Source organism: Oncorhynchus tshawytscha, linkage group LG11, assembly GCF_018296145.1.
Source record: "Oncorhynchus tshawytscha isolate Ot180627B linkage group LG11, Otsh_v2.0, whole genome shotgun sequence".
NCBI classification, from domain to species: domain Eukaryota; kingdom Metazoa; phylum Chordata; class Actinopteri; order Salmoniformes; family Salmonidae; genus Oncorhynchus; species Oncorhynchus tshawytscha.
Window position 1 is genome coordinate 33658235 of NC_056439.1, and position 21874 is coordinate 33680108.

The 21874-nt window shown below is 41.0% G+C and overlaps 2 protein-coding genes across 3 annotated transcripts in view; both read left to right on the forward strand.

Annotated features, from left to right (window-relative positions):
• The first annotated feature begins 529 nt into the window (after positions 1–529).
• Positions 530–11190, forward strand: LOC112261804 (zinc finger FYVE domain-containing protein 1-like). 2 transcript variants are annotated; one of them, XM_024437418.1, is made up of 12 exons: positions 530–2279; positions 2412–2916; positions 3648–3716; positions 4983–5197; positions 5422–5528; positions 5619–5727; positions 5846–5943; positions 7676–7793; positions 7933–8103; positions 8330–8510; positions 8685–8798; positions 9051–11190. In XM_024437418.1, exons 1-12 carry the CDS (start codon positions 1692–1694, stop codon positions 9281–9283), a joined length of 2508 nt encoding a protein of 835 aa, XP_024293186.1. In that variant the 5' UTR covers positions 530–1691; the 3' UTR covers positions 9284–11190. The 2 variants fall into 2 exon arrangements, with proteins under 2 accessions (XP_024293186.1, XP_024293187.1); XM_024437419.1 differs by lacking the exon at positions 3648–3716.
• Positions 11191–11527: 337 nt separating this feature from the next.
• The window catches only part of LOC112261805 (zinc finger protein DPF3), a 33339-nt gene continuing 22992 nt past the window's right edge, over positions 11528–21874 (forward strand). The window contains exons 1-2 of the mRNA XM_024437420.2: positions 11528–11619; positions 21712–21872. Of these exons, the coding sequence (XP_024293188.1) occupies positions 11588–11619; positions 21712–21872 (193 nt within the window). The 5' untranslated portion in view covers positions 11528–11587. The remainder of the gene's footprint in view (positions 11620–21711; positions 21873–21874) is intronic.

Here is a 21874-nt window from a genome sequence, read left to right on the forward strand (position 1 = left end):
TCTGGGCAAGTCTCACATCAAACCCACTGACATGATCAAACCATAGAGAAATATGATTTTGTTATCAGGTAGTCGTTTACCCAAGGATTCAAACTATAAATTATCTACTGCCCTCTACTGTTGTACTGATGTACTGAATGTTACAGAAGCTACTGAGCTTTTACTTGTTTAAAGCATATTACAAATTGCATAGAAAATCTATATTTGTTAATTCTGTCGGGAAAATGTATTATTCATAATGATCAAATTCAAAGTCTTGCAATATTGGTGGTAGTGTCAGAAGGAGTTCCCTTTCACAGATTCAACATACAACTAAATCAGGTTGTACAATCCAATATCTTTCTGATAAAATGTCATATTTTACTAGACAATCCATCATCCATGTCTGTGTGTGTCATTATGTAGAAGTACACATATTATCAAAGACAATTTGATAGAATTTTGAATACAACCGCCTGCTTGTTTCATTCAAAACAACTTCATTTCCCAGCATACACCTCAATTTGCCTTTATAATCTGATCAGCTGATTTGACCTGGCTGGCAACAACAACAAACCTAGCGCACAGAAATTCGCTAGGGAAGGGGTTGATGAACAAAACAATGACAAAGCTAGGAAGGATTTCAATGCAATAATATATTTTAAAGTCTCCCGAAACGACTTGGGCTATTTTTCTTTGTATGCTTTTGTTGACCGACCAGTTGTTATCGTAGCATTCGTCTATAATATTATTGACAACCGAGTTTACCAAAACTGTCTAGCTTGGATAACACAGCTAGCTAGCCAGCCAGTTAATGTTAGCTGTTTCAGACAGGGGCGATTGTGATTTGTTGTCGGTTTTGTTGATCAGAACTCGTAGTTTGTCACATTGACATTGGAATAACGTTCTTTTAAACTAGCTAACTACGTTAGTTGGCTAACTATTGTTTAAATGTCAAGGTAAAGGCAGCTAACTTACTAGCTAGCTTTTTTAGGCAGCTGTCAACTAGGTTATTTTATTTTCGAGCTAGGTAGCAATTAGGAAGCTAGCTAACAAGGGAAGTAATTTATGTTTGATTCTAAACAGCTGGCTAGTTTTCCCAGCTGTGGTTTCAAGTTGGTGCCAGTTTGCACATATTCATGTTAGTGTGGTTAGCTATATGTTTCAGGGAAGTTGTCTTGCCAAACATTTGTTTTATTGCATACATTGAGTTTCCAGCTTTACTTTGCTGTAACGTATTTATTCTGGCAGTGTTATAATGTTCACGAAGCCAGTTATAACCCTAATGTATGTTATTGTCAAGAGCAGGTTGACTTAAAATAGCCGGAACAAACATTCAACCATATTGCCTCACAGTACTATATTTGCAATGTGTCACATATTGACATTTTTGTATTAAATGTATGGAATGCTGCAGTAATTGTTGGCTAATAAGCTGTAAGAAGTTGTAGTGGATCTTGAACCTTTACAGGTCAATTGGTGCACTAATCACCATGCAACCCTGTTAATAAGTCTACTTACATCAAGTTGTCTATGTTCTAGGTGTTGTGTAGGTGTAGCCTATAAAGCACACAATATTTAATACTACGGTCATGTGTTATCACAAACTACTTAATTGATATTTATTTACTCTTCTTTTGGGTCTATTTGGCGTTGTAGTCAAATTACTCCAGCTAGCATAAAACTGTTCAGATTTGGCTTGTGAAGGAACAATGAGTGGTCATGGTTCATCAGAAAAGGAAATTAACACCAGTCTAATTTGTCAAGAGAGCTATGCTTGTGGGGGCTCAGAAGAGGCTGCTTTTGAATGTGATGAATGTAGAAGCTTGCAGTGTGTTCGCTGTGAGCAGGAACTCCATAGTCAAGAGGGCCTGCAGAACCATGAACGGGTAGCAATAGGCCCATGGCATGTACCCTACTGTGACAACTGTAGAGGAGGGAAGGAAAGGCCAGTGAATGGCGGCAGCCATAGGTCTGTCGTCCGCTGTCAGAACTGCAAAGTCAACCTGTGCCAACCGTGTCGGAAAAGTACCCACAATGGAGGTAACAAGAGGAAGCACCCACTCACTGCCTATCCTCCTCCACCCAAACCTGCAGAGCTCAACTCAACCCCTTCACCCAAACCTGCAGAGATCAACTCAACCCCTTCAGCAAAACCTGTTGAAGTCAAATTAACCCCTCCACCCAAACCTGCAGAGATCAATTTAAGCTTATTGGTAGATGAGGCAGAAGTCCAGAAGGCAAAACTTCTGGAGAAAGTCTGCAGTTTTCTTCTGGTTGACGCGAATGAGGAGATGCAGGTAGGTAGTGAAGGGAATAAATAAAAAGTCCTTTGAGTTTTTGCATTCTGTCAGTTTTATTTCTAAACTAAATGGTGTTTTGTGAAATGGAATTACCTCATCTGCTAACACCACTCTTTTTTTTCTCTCCAGGTAAAGGACAATGGCGCGTTTGTGAAGAAATTGAACTGCAAACCTGACAAGCTGATCAAGGTGGTGTCCATCTTTGGCAACACAGGAGAGGGCAAATCCCACACTCTGAACCACACTTTCTTCATAGGCAGGGAGGTGTTCAAGACCTCCCCCACACAGGAGTCCTGCACAGTGGGGGTGTGGGCAGCATTTGACCCCATCCACAAGGTGGTGGTCATTGACACAGAGGGCCTGCTGGGTAACAGCTCCAACCAGGGCCAAAGAACACGACTCCTTCTCAAGGTGCTAGCTATCTCCGACCTCATAATCTACCGTACCCATGCCGACCGCCTCCATGACGACCTCTTCAAGTTTCTGTGCGACGCGTCGGACGCCTACCTGAAGCATTTTACCAAGGAGCTGAAGGCCACGACGGCCCGCTGTGGCCTTGACGTGCCTCTGTCCACACTGGGTCCGGCCGTCATCATATTCCATGAGACCGTCCACACCAAGCTGCTTGGCTCAGGTCAGTGCTGAGAAATACTGTAGTCAACACTTACCATAGTATGCTGTACACAAATCGAAGATTGTTACTTGCTGCACTCATCAGTCTCATTGTTATTTCACCTTCCTTGACAGAGTGGAAGCAGGAATACAGTAGATTCATGCATATTGTCAAGAATGCTGCTATAAGATCATAAAACATGTGATTTGTTTATTACTGGTGCACAATCCTACTCATCCCTATCTCCCTTTGACACGCTAAGACTAGTATTTGTTATTTCAACAGAGCTGTTTTGATACAGTGTGATCAGGTAACTGACCAGTCAAGCAGTTTGAATAATCTAGAGACCTTTTCCTTTTAAAGTATGTGGCTGTTGAACTGTAAATTATTTTATATCCCTTAAAATATGCTGAACAAAAATATAAACGCAACATGCAACAATTTAAAATATTTTACTGAGATACAGTTCATATAAGGAAATCAGTCAATTGAAATAAATTAATTGGGCCCTAATCTATGGATTTCACATGACTGGGAATACAGATATGCATCTGTTGCTCACAGATACAGTACCTTTAAAAGAAAGGTAGGGGTGTGGATCAGAACCAATCAGTATCTGGTGTGACCACCATTTGCCTTGTGCTGCGCGACACATCACCTTTGCATAGAGTTGATCAGGGTGTTGATTTTGGCCTGTGGAATGTTGTCCAACTCCTCTTCAATGGGTGTGTGAATTTGCTACATATTGGCAGGAACAGGAACACGCTGTCATGCATGTCGATCCAGAGCATCCCAAACATTCTCAATGGGTGATATGTCTGGTGAGTATGCAGACCACGGAAGAATTGGGACATTTTCAGCTACCAGGAATTGTCTATAGATTCTTGCAGCATGGGGCTGTGTGTTATCATGCAACATGAGGTGATGGCGGTGGAATGGCACGACAATGGGCCTCAGGATCTCATCATGGTATCTCTGTGCATTCAAATTGCCATCGTTAAAATGCAATTGTGTTCGTCGTCTGTAGCTTATGTCAGCCCATACCATAACTCCACCGCCACCATGGGGTACTCTGTTCACAACGGTGACATCAGCAAACCACTCGCCCACATGACGCTGTACTTTTATTTTTATTTGATCTAACCTTTATTTAACTAGGCAAGTCAGATAAGAATGAATTATTATTTACAATGATGGCCTACCAAAAGGCCTCCTGCGGGGAGGGGGGCTGGGATTAAAAATAAATAAAATAAAAATATAGGACAAAACACACAAGCGACAACACTACATAAAGAGAGACCTAAAGACAACAGCAAGGCAGCAACACATGACAACACAACATGGTAGCAGCACAAAACAGGGTACAAACATTATTGGGCACCGACAACAGCACAAAGGGCAAGAAGGTAGAGACAACAATGCGTCACTCAAAGCAACCACAACTGTTAGTAACAGTGTCCATGATTGAGAAAAACATGCACATTGTCTACAGTTGTAAGGCCGGTTAGACGTACTGCCAAATTCTCAAAAATGACGGAGGTGGCTTATGGTAGAGAAATTAACTTTAAATTCTCTGGCAATAGCTCTGTAGTCAGCATACCAATTTCACGCTCCCTCAACTTGAGACATCTTTGGCATTGGTTACAAAACTGCACATTTTAGAGTGGCCTTTTATTGTCCCCAGGACAAGGTGCACCTGTGTAATAATGCTGTTTAATCAGCTTATTTATATGCCACAACTGTCAGATGGATGGACTACCTTGGCAAAGGAAAAATGCTCACTAACAGGGATGTAAAACATGTGTGCACAAAATTTAAAATAAATAAGCTTTTTTGTGCATATGGAACATTTCTGGGAACTTTTATTTAAGCTCATGAAACATGGACCAGCACTTTACATGTTGTTTATATTTTTGTTCAGTGAATGTTTCTTGTCTTTAGAGTTGGACTTTTTTGTTGTGTGAGGCACCTTCCATCTCAGTTTTGATTGATCAACGTAATAAGTGAAATGTCATTTTTATGAAGGGATATATAAAAGTTAAGTCTGTCTTCTCATCCTGTTCTTTGTTCTCCCTCATTTATAACAGACAATTCATCAGAGTCTGTAGATCGGTTGCTACTTGAGCGGTTCAGGAAGTTAGGCCGTTTCCCAGAGGCATTTAGCTCCATCCAGTACCGAGGCACGCGTACCTGCAGCCCCCCAACCGACTTTGGTGGCCTGCAGCACACCCTGGAGCAGCTGCTGGACAACAACGCCACCCGCTCCCCTCGCTCCCCAGTCGTCATCTTTAAAGCCTTGCAGGTAGTAGACATGCTTATAACTCAGTCAGTAGTCAACTGGCTCCAAAACAGTTTCAAACAGGCTCACATTTACATGAGGCAAACACTAAAACAAGAACGGGATATTTTAGCAAGTTAGAAAAATTGCTATTCATTAGTTACAGATCTGTTTACTTTCACACTGTTTGAAAAATCTAATCAGGCTATGTGTATGACATTTCTGATGTATTGTTTCTCTCTGTCTAGGCCCTAAGTGAGCGCTTCAATGGGGAGATCTCTGATGAGCTCATAGCCCACAATTGCTTCTTCCCTGATGAGTATTTCACCTGCTCCTGCCTCTGCCTCAGTTGCGGGTAAGTCCTCTCATTTATTTCATTTTCTCCATCTCATGCCACTGACTACAGCGAGGGTTTTAACCAGTCACATTGTTGTTGCTATTTTAGCTCTGGCTGCAAGAACAGCATGAACCACCTTGGGGAGGGGGTGTGTCATGAGGCCAAACACCGCTGCCGTTACTCACCCCAATACGACAATCGCATCTACACCTGTAAGGTTAGTTCTGTGGATATCCACCTAAATCTTGTACTACCTGAACCCAATGTTGCCATATAATATTCTGAAGATCTGACTCTGTATCAGGCTGACCGCAATGCCTCTGTTGTCCCACTAGGCCTGTTACGAAGGGGGAAAGGAAGTGGTGGTGGTTCCCAAGACCTCTGCGTCCTCAGACTCTCCGTGGCTGGGCCTTGCTAGATTTGCTTGGTCAGGGTGAGTGACACTTGAGGTCATCGGTTGGGGTTGAATTTCTACCGGTGTCTCTAATTTTAAGTCATGGTGCTTTTTGATCTAGAATCACCAATCCATTCATTGCTAACCCTTAGCTGTTTACTAACTTATTTGGTGCACTCCAGATATGTAGTTGTTTGTCTTGAGGTACAGTGCATTCGGGAAGTATTCAGACCCCTTTTTCCACAATTTGTTAGTTACAGCCTTATTCTAAAATTGATTAAATTAAACATTTTCCTCATCAATCTACACAATACCCCACAATGACAAAGCTAGAACAGTTTTTGAAAATGTTTACACATAAAAAAAAAACTGATACCTTTTACAATTTACATTTACCCTTTGCTATGATACTTGAAATTAAGCTCACGTGCATCCTGTTTCCATTGATCTTCCTTGAGATGTTTCTACAACTTGTTTGGATTCCATCTGTGGTAAATTCAATTGATTGGAAATGATTTTGAAAGGCACACACCTGTCTATATAAGGTCCCACAGTTGACAGTGCATGTCAGAGAAAAAAACAAGCCATGAGGTCGAAGGAATTGGCCGTAGAGCTCCAAGACAGGATTGTGTCGAGGCACAGATCTGGGGAAGGGTACCAAAGAATATCTGCAGCAATGAAGGTCCCCGATCATTCATTCTTGAATGGAAGAAGCTTGAAACCACGAAGTCTCTTTCTAGAGCTGGCCGCCCAGCCAAACTAAGCCATCAGGGGAGAAGGGCCTTGGTCAGGGAGGTGACCAAGATCCCGCTGGTCACTCTGACAGAGCTCCTCTATGGAGATGGGAGAACTTTCCAGAAGGACAACCATCTCTGCAGCACTCCACCAATCAGGCCTTTATGGTAGAGTGGCCAGATGGATACTACTACTCAGTAAAAGGCACATGACAGCCCGCTTGGAGTCTGCCAAATGGCAGACCATGAGAAACAAGATTCTCTGGTCTGATGAAGCCAAGATTTAACTCTTTGGCCTGAATGCAAAGCGTCACATCTGGAGGAAACCTGGCACTACCCCTACGTTGAAGAATGGTGGTGGCAGCATCATGCTGCGGGGACATTTTTCAGCAGCAGGGACTGGGAGACTAGTCAGGATCAATGGAAAGATGAACGGAGCAAAGTACAGAGATCCTTGATGAAAACCTGCTCAGGACCTCAGACTGAGGCAAAGGTTCACCTTCCAACAGGACAACAACCCAAAGCACACAGCCAAGACAATGTAGGAGTGGCTTTGGGGCAAGTCTCTGAATGCCCTTGAGGCCCAGCCAGATCCCGGACTTGAATCCGTTCGAACATCTCTGGAGAGACCTGAAAATAGCTGTGCAGTAACGCTCCCCATCCAACCTGACAGAGCTTAAGAGGATCTGCAGGGAAGAATTGAACAAACTCTCCAAATAAAGGTGTGCCAAGCTTGTAGCGTCACACCCAAGAAGACTCGAGGCTGTAATCGCTCCCAAAGGTGCTTCAACAAAGTAAAGGGTCTGAATACTTTTTTTTTTAAAATGTATAAATTTGCAAACATTTCTAAAAATCTGTTTTAGCTTTGTCATGGGGTATTGTGTGTAGATTGAAGGGACAAAAATAACAATTTAATCCATTTGAAAATAAGGCTGTAACAAAATGTGGGAAAAGTCAAGGGGTCTGAATACTTTCCGAATGCACTGTATATGGTTATAACTGCTCTGTAAAATGTAACTTTTTTTGTGTCTCTGCAGGTACGTGATTGAATGTCCAAACTGTGGGGTGATCTATCGGAGCCGGCAGTACTGGTATGGGAACCAGGACCCAGTGGATACGGTGGTCCGCACTGAAATCCAGCATATATGGCCTGGGGTAAGAGAACTACCACACCACATACCTACTAAAATACTTCTAAATGCCTGTTGGTATTATTTCCACATTCTCAACATAGTCTTATATGTAAACAAAATAACTTGTAAACTTCTTGCAACTCAATGTTCACTTTCCACAGGCAGATGGATTCCTGAAGGACAATAGCAATGCAGCACAGCGTCTGCTGGATGGTGTTAACTTCATGGCCCAGTCTGTGTCAGAGCTCAGTGTGAAGCCTGCCAAGGCCGTCACCTCCTGGCTAACGGATCAGATCGCCCCGACCTACTGGAAACCCAACTCCCTCATCCTGGTGAGTGACAGAGGACCAACCACACACACATCATACGTGGAACATTTGAGTCAACACTTTCTTGTCCAGGAACCTGTTTATTTGCCCTTCGCTGCTTTTCAGCTGGCGGCCAATGTTACACAACCCATGTTTGCGGGTCACAAGATAAGGCTCAGATCGACCCCTCGTCCTAGATTCCCCAGTCAATAACTGCCTCTTGTTTTTGTTTTTCCCCTGTAATGTCCAGACATGCCTTAAGTGCCAAGAGGTCTTCCAAGACAACGATACCAAGCATCACTGCCGTGCCTGTGGGGAAGGGTTCTGTGACACATGCTCGTCCAAAGCCACGCCTGTCCCAGAGAAAGGCTGGGGTCTGGTCCCCGTGAGAGTCTGTGACACCTGTTTTGAGCAGAGGGCCACACATACAGGTACCAACACCTCAAAGCCAAAGTTAGCCTGTATGTATTTATTATTAGCCATGCTGTACAGTGGTAACTTAGTATACTTAGCCTTTAAATCTGTTTTTAGCCTTACATAGTCTGCATACGTGTTTATTTTAGCCATACTCATACAGTGGTAACATAGTTGTATGCTTTGTACAGAGATGTTGCATGCAGAGGTTGAAGATGAGGAAGGTGGAAACCTAGCCAGGAAGGTTGGAGAAGCAGTGTCAAACACACTGGGTGCCGTGGCTACTGCTATTGACATCCCACTGGGTGAGTGTTATGTAACACAAGAGCCAGATAGAATTGTGTAATGGGCAATGACTACAGGAATTTAAACCCATGGACAGGCTGCCATCTGGTGGCATATGAAAAATGTCTCTGCTGCTCCTTATCACAAATAAAAGTATTTTTAGATACTGCAGTATTAGGATACTTTTATCGTTCGACATGTTATTGGAAGTGCAATACTAAACCATTCTATTGTAACAGTCATTTTTTACTGTGTGTCCGCTCTCTCTTCAGGTCTGGTCAAGGATGCTGCGCGTCCCACCTACTGGGTGCCTGACCAGGATATCCTCTCTTGCCACAACTGCCAGTGCAGCTTCACTGCCAAGTTGTCTAAGCACCACTGTCGCGCCTGCGGGCAAGGCGTGTGTGATGAGTGCTCGCTGGAGCGTCGGCCGGTCCCGTCGCGGGGCTGGGACCACCCCGTCCGTGTTTGTGCTAACTGCAACCAGAAACCTGGAGACCTTTAACGGGGCTGGCCCTCTTCCCTTACAACACTGGACTGAACCACCTCTAGACCCTCCACCCACCCCTTATAGACCTCCATTAAATGGTTCTGTCCTGTGTCTGTGGCAAATGTAAATCTAGTTTTAGGGTTTCTGATGCCTTGTGGAACAACAGGAACATCTATGTAATTTGTCCTTATCAAAAGAGTGAGCCAGGAAGATATTTTGAGCTCTTCATTTACCCAAATCACAGCTTTTTTTAAATGGTTTAAAAATATTTTTATACCATGGAAAAAAAGTACATTTCTAGCATATTAGCAATGTTCTTTTCTTGAGAAACCTGGGGAGGGGATTATTTTTAATCAATACTTTCCATAAGGCCTTGTTTTACTGATGTTACTACTAATGTTGAGGGGATAATGGTATCAGTGAAGTCCCTGCTGCAGGTTAATTGCATGCTCTACTACACTATTTTAGGTTTGCTCTAAGTCTGTTGCAGCTTTACAAAGCTGCTGCTTATCATAGCCAGAAAAATACAAAAAAACAAAGATTTGACTTAGATTTGAGCATGCATGACCACCCATATCCCATTTTTCAACCAGTCTGTCAAGAGTTAGTCAACTTTAGATTTAGGATATTTGGTCTACAAATAGCCTTTTGGGTTACTGCTTCTGTTGGCACTAACTTCATATTTACTTCAGAGGTTATGGTTCTAGGAAGACATGGAATTATGCTAGAAGGTGAATTCAGGATTTTAGAAACTTTGTTTTGTAGAAAACAATTGTTCAGCTTGAGTCTGAAAGATGCATAGCCTTTGAGATGTTCAGAGGGTCTGGTGATCTCTGAATAAATCAATACCTAACCTCTGTTATATTTTAACTTATACTGGGTGGTATTTTTGTAATGTATCTGACAATTTCTGTTACTTAAGTGTATACACATGATGTGCATTATGCACCTAGAATTTGAATGGTGTGGCAGTTACTACCGTTTGTTTGAATCTTGTTTGATCACCATAAGCATAGGCTGGTGGGACAATGAACTCAGCATTTGTTTTCAGCCCTCTGCTTCTGTGGCATTATTTGTCATCCATGTTAAAGATTGCAGTGTCAAATAGATTGCATGCTCATTCTTTCATATTTTGTGCTTTTTAATTAAGAGATGATATGCTATATGTAGACAGTAAGTCATCTTAAGTAAGTTTAATGTGGTTTTATTTCTGAATAGTGTTATTGGTATATTTGAGTTCAATTGCTTTCTTGACTGGAATCTGTTGTCCTTCATTCATACAACACTTGGATATGCACAGTCAGCTAGCATTTATACCTTAACCATTTCACTTCTTTGATGGTTAGATGAATAAGAGGCTGAAATGTCAGAACCCAGGGAACAATATTACCTGGATACATGCCAACCAAACACATATGTTTATTTCCTTTATGTGTTTAGGGAAAAAAAGAAAATTAAGAAAAAAAGGTTGTCCTGTAAGCATTTAAGAGATAATTGTCATTTTGTTAGATTTGTATTTTTGCCCTTTTGTCTAAGCTGTAACCCTAGATAGTGAGGTATAGAAATTACGATGGAATCTGCCTTGTCTGCTGTCAAAATGTTTATCTGATTGAATGATGTCATTGTATGAAACTAAGTCATGTCTGTGTTGCTAATATTGCACAGAATAATAGCCAGGAATGTCAGCTATGTCCCCATCTAGTCCTTTGTTTTCCAAACCTATTGCTTGAGTGAGACCTTTGTGACAGAAATTATAATGGATTGAATTCTCTAATCGACACTCCTAATGCACAGACAAAGAGGTATGAAACACTATGTTATGCTGTTATTGAACATAAGATCATGAAAAAGTGTGGATGTATGCATATTGACAATGTCCATAAGTGGTGGAATAACTATATTATTAAAGTCTTATCAGCTCATGGCTGTTTATAATTATTTGGTTTGGCAGGGGGCTATGGATATTTAGTCAGGTTCTATTTCAAATTTCTAATAAGATGTGCTCTTCTTCGAACCCTGGCAACCTTAGTTTTGTTGCATTGGTAGGAAGAAAGTTTCTGACAACTTTAGCTATCTCTTCAAGAAGTCAGTATCATAGACATATGGTCGGTATTCCGTTTTCTACAATATAAATACAGGCAGAACCCTTTAAAATCGTTTTGACAGTTTACTCATTGAGTTTACCACACAGGCCACGCCTTATATACGTATACTGTGGATGCATTGGCCAACGATTTTACCCCGAGCCCTGATTGGTTGCTTTTGCGTAGGTTTCCCTCAGAACTGCAAGACGCTGATATTGCGTTACAGTGTAGCAAAATGGCGGCTGTCATTCAGAACCCACTAAAAGCGTAAGTAATTTTGACAAATTGATAAAATTCTATTTTGTTACTTTGTTGCCAATACTTAAATTAAAATGATCCGTCTTTTCAAGCAAGTACAAGACGCGTGCAAATTAGAAATAATGCTGTCTTAGCATTTTGTGTATGTCTACTTGCATAATGTGCCACTGCTTTCACCAAAGTAGCACCTACTTAGTTTTTTATTAGACATTTCTGCTTATGATTTATAGTATTCTAGCTATAATATTGGTTATGATATGCGAATGATATATGAATTACACATTAGGCCTATAGCCTAAACCTGCTAATTTATTGACTCCCCATCCAGAGACGCTTTGACCGATACTTTTAATCCTACTTCAAAATTAAGCACAAAAGTGTTTCAACATGCATTGCGCTGTGACGAGAACGAATAAAATACAATATTACATTCATGTTGGATATTTACGTAATAACATTGACATTCCGATTCAGAGAGTCGTTTATAGTTGGTGTGAATTTCCGACATATCAACTTTGGCGCTGAGCGCAGATGTGGTCAGGTCCAGGACCCGGTAGAGCAAGGGAGGAGGAATTTTACATTTGCATGCCTTTCCTTCCGAAAGCGAAGTGACAGCAACGTGAGCCCCGGAATTTCAGTTGGAGATAGTAGGCCTATGTATTTTGTAACGCCAGTGCCATAATTTCAGTTTTATGCTACGCTCTGTGTGCAGGCACCACTTTATGAGTCTCTACAGTGTTTGTCCATGACTCCATATATGTTTTGTAGTGTCTTTTTATTTAACTAGGCAAGTCAATTGAGAACAAATTCTTATTTACAATGACGGGCTAACCCGGACGACGCTGGGCCATTTGTGCACCAGCCTGTGATACAGCCTGGAATCGAACCAGGGCCTGTAGTGATTCCTCTAGCACTGAGATGCAGTGCATTAGACCACTGCACCACTCGGGAGCCCTTTAACATTGTATCTAACATCCTTTTGTCAGAAAATATCTATTCATCCCATTGAAGTTGAGAAAAAACTATTGTCAATTTAATAGTTTCAAAGCAAGTTTGTATGTATTGATTGGTATTGGCAACGCCTGTATGTCCATGTCTTTGAGAAAATGTACAAGACCTACCGGTAGGCCATTTCTTTGTTGCTATCCATGTTTGGACACTGACAGACTGTTGTAGTGCAGCAGGGCAGTTTAGGTATAAGCAGACCTTTTGAAATGTGCAGTACAGATGGTGAGACTGTCTGGAGGTGAAGAATGAGGGATATAACTTGACAGTGCCTTTTTTAAATGGAGGAGTGGTGCAGATGAACCTGGTCCAGGATCCTGTGCCAATTTATCAGGATGCTATGGCAGATGTCAGTAGTGTAGAGAAAAGATGTTGGTTGGATGGGCCTGCAAAAATTTGCTATGGGGCAAAGATACAATTGAGCTGTTTTTAAAGCTGATTTCCTGCAATTCTACACATTTTGCCTTGAGGCTGAGAATTTTTTTAAAGCTAAACTGTAGGTGTGTTGACTGTCATAAAGGCACTGGATTATGAGCTGTCTTGTTTGTTAAATGAACAAATAATGTAGGCAGTGGCATGGTGCATATAGCCATAGAAACACAGTGACATATACCTCAATGTGGTCATATTTGTGGCTTATTGGGGGTGTGGCTTTCAGTTAATTTTGGCCAACCATCCTATGAGAGTGAATGCCATTCCAGTTAATCTGAATGTCATTCCAGTGCACTGCTCTGAATTCTGAGATTGTTTGCATTTTTAGGTAAAAAGACTAATGTCCCATTTGGAACAAGTAGAGAGAGCATATCTGCTCAATCTGATTGGGTGGGCCCAGGCCCACCTGTGCCTACGCTGCTGGACAGAAGACCCATCTGCTCCTCGGTAGAAGTACCCTGGCACCCCCATGGGCCCTACAGGATCAAGGGAGTGTGCTCCTCGCCTATACCCTCCATTTACGTATGATTGCCATTGTTATTATACATTCATGACTGCATAAATGAGAGGGAACAGCTCTACCACTGACAAGCATAAAGGGATAGTCTTGTTTCATAATTTCATGGCTGTGGTTCCCAGTTGGCACAATGTAGCCTAGTTTGAGCATGTGCCATTTTTTAAAATACATTTTGCTGGACTAATTTCCTCTAAACCACTTTATCCTTGCATCCAACAAGATCAACCTACACATTATATTGTGCCTGAAGCTGCTGCTTCTTCATCTCATAGAGAGGTTTTAACATTCAAATGTGGAATATCTCCTCGCTATAAGCTATGCTTAATGAAGTGTTTCAATCTGCTATAATTAGCCACATGTCATTTTTCAGATTATAATTAGTCACACTTGACACTAATTGGATGTTGCTCATGTGGACCAGTTTGACAATTTTGTATCAAGAGTATTCTCATTTGAGATTAGGCAAATTTAATTAGGGAGTCTTGTTGGCTTTGTTATAGAGAAGGATGTGGTGGGTGTACCTTAAGTATTGCCCCTCCCACACTGTGTGTGTGTTAATTCCTGTATGCATGAGAGGGAGATATAGGGTGAGAAGAAGAGATGAGAAGAGGGAGAAGGGCCTCTACAAGCTGCTGATAAAATGGAACATAAATATGGAATATAAATTTTGAGCCTGTGTGTGCACAGTGTGTTATCTTTAAAGATGACTCGGTGAACTGGCTATCTTAGCTATAGGGTCAACGTGTTCGATAGGAAGTCTTGTATGACACTATGCCATTACTCTGCGGTTGGCTTTGAGTGAGTCATGCTGTATGTGTATTGGTACTGCAGTGAGGTGTACGCCTATCGTCTGGTTTTCCTCTAGCCCTCATCCTGGCTCTGTTGTGCTGATGGTTGTAATCAAGGGCCTGTTGTCAGGATGCAGTCTCTCTCTAGACCCTCCCCTCTTTCTATGCTGCAGCTCTGGTTTCCTGTAAAGCTGACATGTACCTACAAAACCCAAGGCATTTGCCTCAACAGATCTCAAAAGGCAGAAGTTGGTGGAGGAAATGGTTATTCTGAAAAATATGTATTGTATTGCCCTTTTTCAGCCTGTTGGAAAATGTATGGCTATAAGAGTATCAAGGTCTAGACAACAACATTGTAACTCCAACACTGTAACTCCAGCCCTCATAGGCCCTAAACTATACTGAACAAAAATATAAATGCAACAATTTCAATTATTTTACTGAGTTATAGTTCATAAAAGGAAATGAGTAAATTGGAATAAATTCATTAGAGAGCCTTAGGACCATGCCTCAGGACTACCTGGCCTGATGACTCCTTGCTGTCCCCAGTCCACCTGGTTGTGCTGCTGCTCCAGTTTCAACTGTTCTGCCTGCTGCTATGGAACACTGACCTGTTCACTGGATGTGCTACCTTGTCCCAGACCTGCTGTTTTCAACTCTCTAGACAGCAGGAGCGGTAGATATACTCTGAATGATTGGCTATGAAAAGCCAACTGACATTTTACTCCTAAGGTGCTCACCAGTTGCACCCTCTACAACCGCTGTGATTATTATTATTTGACCCTGCTGGTCATCTATGAACATTTGAACATCTTGGCCATGTTTTGTTATAGTCTCCACCCGGCACAGCCAGAAGAGGACTGGCCACCCCTCATAGCCTGGTTCCTCTCTTAGTTTCTTCCTAGGTTCCGGCCTTTCTAGGGAGTTTTTCCTAGCCACAGTGGTTCTACACCTGCTTTGCTTTCTGTTTGGGGTTTTAGGCTGAGTTTCTGTACAGCACTTTGTGACATCAGCTGATGTAAGAAGGGCTTTATAAATACATTTGATTGATTGATTAATCAATCCCTAATCTATGGATTTCACATGACTGGGCAGGGGCACAGCCATAGGTGGGCATAGGCCCTCCCACTGTGGAACCAGGCCCAGCCAATCAGAATGGGTTTTGCCGTGTATATTTTTTTGTGCTGTGATTTGATGCTTCACAAAAAGCCCTTAACCTTTCTATTCTCATAGCTTCTACAGATTGTAAATGAAAGATAATTATATTATTATATTATTGATCAATTTGAGTATGACTTTTCAAATCACCCAGTATTGCGATCTGCAGTGTTAGTTCTATGTAAATGTTGCAATTCTTCAGCCATTCCTGGACCTGTGACCAAAAATGAGCTACGTATGGACAGTACCAAATTAAATGATCAAATGACTCTGCCTCCTCGCAGCAAAATCTGCAGACCTGGGAAGATTGTATACCCCATATACTATATATAACATACTATTGGTTGCAATAATTTTGTATAATAATTTAAATTTTAAAAAATGAATTTTTGAATCCTGCTTCGTTTTGCTTGTCAAGTTATAAACCATGTGCCATGGAATCAGTACATCGCAAATTTCTTCCCAACTATTTTGCAATGTTTTGGTCCTTAAATGAAATTTGTATATATTTTTATTTATCACAATTTTCTTTAACAATTTTTGGTCTTTAATGCAGGGCCGACAGACAAGTTCTTCAGACAACTTCAGACAACTTTTTCCCCCTTCCACTTGCCTCTTCCATTTTTGTGGTAATGCTGCAATTAATTGGTGATCATTTTGGGTAGAGCAGACATTTCCATATGTCTGCGTTAGCTGCACGTGTGACATAACTCCACCAGTCCTGTTTATGATATAATTTACAAAAATGCTACTTTTTTAAATGTTTTTTTTTTAAATACTTATTTTTTTTAAATCAATTAGTATATTTGAGTTTAACCACAATATTTGCTGTATTATTTGTTCTGTATTTTGAGGTGGATTAAACTGAAATTGCAACCAACTTTCTAAGGCTTGTTTAAAAAATAACAATATTTTGGAAATTATTTAGTTTTCAGAAAACCGAAAGTGAGCAGTTGTAATCTGAATATAGGGAAAAAGGCCATTCTTGAACATGGGGTGATACATTCTTACTAATTTACAAGATAACTATTTCTGATTTTTAAGTATAACTTTTGTATGACTGATGCCTTTTGTGAGTAATTTAAGAATTTCTGCCCTCTGAATTCATACTCGTTATATAAGTAGGCCTTTTTAGTTTTGTCTGGCTTGCCATTCCAAATAAAATTTAATATTTTTTGTTCATATAATTTAAAACGTGTGTCACTAGGTGTAGGCAAAACCATAAGCAAATAGGTAAACTGTGATATGACTAAAGATCAGGGGGATTTTTCCACGAATAGACAGGTATTTTTCTTTCCATGGTAGCAAGATCTAATCTATTTTTGCTAACTTTCTATAAAAATGTATTGGAGTGAGAACATTTCTTTCTTTCGGGATATGTATACCAAGTATGTTCACATCCCCATCAGACCAATTTATTGGTAAACTACACGGTAATATAAAAGTAGTATTTTTCAGTGATCCTATGCGTAATATAGTACACTTATCATAATTTTGTTTTAATCCAGAAAGGTTAGCAAAAGTATGTAGATCCTTTATGAGGTTGTGGAGGGATGCTAATTGTGGTTTTAAAAGAACATGAATCATCAGTGTACAATGACACCATTGTTTTTAAGCCACGGATTTCTAATCCCTTAATATTATTGTTGGATCTAATTTTAACAGCTAACATTTCGATGGCAATAATAAATAGATATGCCGATAGTGGACAACCTTGTTTTACTCCTCTTGACAGTCTGAAACTTTCTGAGATGTAGCCATTATTTACAATTTTACACCTAGGGTTATCATACATAACCCAAAATCGAAATATTCTAGGCATTTTATATATAAACTCCAGTTGTACTTTATCAAAAACCTTTTCAAAATCAGCTATGAAAACCAGGCCTGGTTTCCCCGATACTTCATAGTATTCTATTGTGTCCAGTACTTGTCTTATATTATCTCCAATGTATTATCCATGTAAAAAATGGTCTGATTAGGATGGATAATATCAGACAATACCTTATTAATTCTATGCGCCAAGCACTTAGCTAGAATATTTGCATCATAACACTGACGTGTAAGAGGCCTCCAATTGTTTAAATGGACTGGATCTTTAAATATACACTTGGATTCTGTTTCAGTAATAATGAAATCAGACATTCTTGTTGCGTTTATATAGGAGTGGTTAAAACATGCTAATAATGGTCCTCTGAGTATATCAAAAAACAGTTTGGTATATTTCCACTGGTCTGCCATCCAGCCCTGGAGTTAAAGGCTTTAATTGCATCAAAACATTCCTCCTCTGTAATTTGGCCTTCACAGAGTCTTTCTGTACAGATGTTAATTTTACATTATTAATAGGAAAGAAATCCATACAATTAGCTTCGGTTAGTGGAGATGGAGGAGACTGAAACAAAAACATATTCTTAAAGTACTTTACTTCCTCTTTCAAAATGTAATTCTGTGAATCTTGTGTGACTCCATTTGTAACAAGTTTCAATACATTTTTTTGGTAGCATTTCTATGTTGAAGAATGAAAAAAATGTGCATTTTTCCCCCCCATATTCCATGGGACTAACACATGTTTACATGTTGTGTTTTATATTTTTGCTCAGTATAAAACTCTAGGGGTTCCTCAAATGTAGTGTAAAAATAAATGGAATTAATGTTCTGAATTAGGCTTCTGCAGATCACTTGGCTTGCCTGGCCTCATAGAAACTGAGTTATCATTCTCTATTATGCAAAATGTGTGTTCATCTAGTGCTCAAACTAAGGGCTGGGCACAGACATGCGACGCCCAGACTGTTGACAGGAGCACACTGATCGAGGAGGCCCCAGCAGCCACAATATTTTTTTGTTGTTGTTTCCCCCTCACTCACATCTATAAGATGATGTGTGCTTTTGAGCTTTCCCTTACTGTAGCTAAGTCACAACAGTGTCTGTGTCTGGTTAGCTCTGCTATGTATTTTTACCATTGGAACAACCTTCCAACCACTTCAATGTCACACAAAGGTGCTAAATAACGGACAGTGGGGGGAAAAAAACGTATGTGAGTATGAGCGGCACATCTCTCACCTCTTGTGCTCTCAGACGCTGAGGCTTGTCACTCATGATGAGTGTTGGAGATGTCTCTCACCTAGGCTGCTGCATCTGCTGCTCAGGGCCAGTGCACTAGTAGGATGAAAGACATGCAGCAGCCTTTGAGACAGACAGTTGACACCTCATAACAGAGGGAGCTTTTAACATGACTTTCGCGGCTTGTTTGTTTTCTATCCTCCTGGATGTTTTTGGTCAGACGCTGAAGCTCGACTGAAGTGATCTAGGTACAGCATTCAGATTCACATGACATGATGGTAGTTTAAGGCCTAAATGTTCTTTAAGTAGGTTAGTAGCCTCTAATGACTGTATTGTTCAACAGTTACATGTGTTGTAGCTGTTTATGGCATACAATCCTGAAACATGATTGAGGGGCTATGACATATTAGTCATTTCTGGTCCCAGGAACGTGGTGCTTTAGTTTGGGCAGGCATAATAGTCATCATTATTATCAGTAGTCTAGTCTTGAGGTTTATTTAAAATTGAATAAACTCTGTCACTCACTGCTCAATCACCTTTTCAGATGGATTATTTTATATTAAACCCTCAAGCGAGCGCTTACCAGTTGGCCACTCTGCATGTGCATAAACCCCAGTTTGTGATTTGTTCCTGTAAAAATTCCTGTGCTGCTCAGAGGTTAGTTTTAGAACCTTTAGAAATGTCATTGCGCTATGAAATTTCCACAAGGCAAAGAATATCATTGGCATTATTATCTAGCCTACTATTCACTGTCTTTGTTGGTTTATTACACGAGGAAGGAAAACAATGCAGCCTGCTAGTTACCATGCTATCCGTTCTGATGGTTTGTCTTTAACCTCTCTCTCTGAGCTTCATGCTCTCCGTCTCTCTCGTGCTCTCCCCTTCTTTCTCTCCCTTCTTTCTCTCTCTTTTCCCTCTTATTGCCTTGTGTACCTGGAACTGTTTACTCTTCACAACCACACTGACATGCAGCCTCATTCCAAGAATCCTCAAACACTGTGGCTTTGTCTTACCGCAGTGCCTTCCTCTATGTGAGGGAAAACATTCCAAGCATGTCTATCTGTTGGAAGTTGTCTAATCAGAGAGTTAGGGAGAAAGAGAGGATAGATTTGTAGGACAAGGAGGAGAGAGAGAAAGCGGATTTGGCCTTCTTTGCCCGGCCCAAGCGTGCCAATGCCTCCTCTTCTCACAGACCTCCGTATCTCTAATTGAGGCTGGGAGAGCTACGATTATAGCGCCTCATTAAGTGTGTCTTTTCAAAATGGCTGCTTGTGCGTATTGTAATCGAGAACATGTGGTGAAAATGTATTATGGGTAGGCTATACCAGTGGCGGGCCCAGCTAGGTAGAACTTTACACAGGCATATGTTGCTGCCTTTTGTGTAAGATTCAGCATTTATCCTCATCTTTGATGTAGTCAAATTAAAACCTGTCTGTGTGCTAGCGGCTCTGCTGAGATTAATTAAGCAGACTAATTACCATATGAGCTGTGTGGCAGGGACTGAAGGTTTGAATGTGAAATATCCTCCTTTCACAGCAAATATTAACATTGATACCCTAAGGGGCTGCCAAACTATCACCGGCATTGGAAAAAATCTCCACAAACTATAAGATCATTGAGATAATGTTAGCAGTAGTAGTGTCTGTAAATCTTTATATGTTAGACATGAGAATCTTTGAACACATTCTATATTGTGATACCCTCGCCCAGCACATCATCTTCCTCATTAAGTCATCACCCTAAATAGAAACCAAGGCTCACTACTGTGTAGAATCAGTCATGTGATTCAGTCATGTCCTAGCGACCCAGAGGTCATGATCAAATCAACTGTATTTATAAAGCCCATTTTACATCCACACATGTCAAAGTGCTTATACAGAAACTCAGCCTAAACCCCCAAACAGCAAACAATACAGATGTTGAAGCACAGTGGCTAGGGAAAAACTCCCTACAAAGGCAGGAGCCTAGGAAGAAACCTAGAGAGGAAGCAGGCTTTGAGGGGTGGCCAGTCCTCTTCTGGCTGTGCCGGGTGGAGATTATAAGAGTATATGGCTGTTAAGGCCAGATTTTTCTTCCAGACGATGAAAGGAAAGGCAAGGGATCATCAACTAGATTCAGCGGCAGGCCAATTATTATTATTTTTTTCTATTGAGCGGATGGTCAAGGGGTCGGAAAGTAATTACAAAGCATTTGTAGAATCATCTGCGAATTGACCGCAAGAAGCCCAAACAGATATAATATTTATCTAAAACATAATAATTTCAAACCTCACTTGGAGCTGATTTTCTGGTGTTTTACAGTCTTGAAATGAATGAATGAAAGTGCAAAAAATATATATATATCAGAACTTGATGGGCCAATTTGGGCTACGGGCCACCAGTTGGGGAACCCTGGGCTAGGCTCTATGAAAGTCACGCCAGTCTCCGCAAAGAGCAATGTAAGCATCACACAGACAACATTCATCTTAGTCACGTTGTTTGTCCATGGTAGAGCCACTCCAATCAGCGGTTGAAGATCCTGGGAATAGTGTTTGTTTGATTATTTGATTGACCCTGGTCATTAACATGATTTAAAAGCTGACTGTAATCATCATTGCATTTCTGCTGGTCGCTAGGGAACGGCCCATGACCCGCCATCCCTGATTGTATGCCGACAGAGCAGTACAGAGGATGAAGAGGTGAAAATATGCTTCCAGAATGTAGCCAATACCAACCCTATAATGTTTTACATGGTGTATAATTTGTCAGATCAGGAAAACCTTTATTTATTTATTTTATTGAACCTTTATTTAACTAGGCAAGTCATTTAAGAACAAATTCTTATTTACAATGACGGCCTATACAAACTCATCTTATAGTTTTGTTTGGGGCTGGGTTTAGGTCTACAAGATCTACATGGCTTAATGTACAGTATATGCCAGTCAAATGGAAACTTCTCTTCCCCTGAAGAACATACGATCTGTACGGATATTTCTAGTGGTCCATGGTGGTCAGTGAGTCATGGCTGAAATGAATTGTCTGGTTAGCCACTAATCTGGTATTTTGGCCTATTTCAGTGTCTATAACAGCCACATAACCAAATGCATGTCTCTGCCAACCACATGTGGTGTTGACCTCTGTCTGAATTGTCTCCCTGCTGCAGGTTGGGTGACCAGTTCTACAAAGAGGCCATTGAGCAGTGCCGCAGCTACAATGCCCGCCTGTGTGCCGAGCGCAGCGTGCGCCTGCCCTTCCTGGACTCCCAGACCGGTGTGGCACAGAACAACTGCTACATCTGGATGGAGCGCCACCATCGCAGCCCTGGT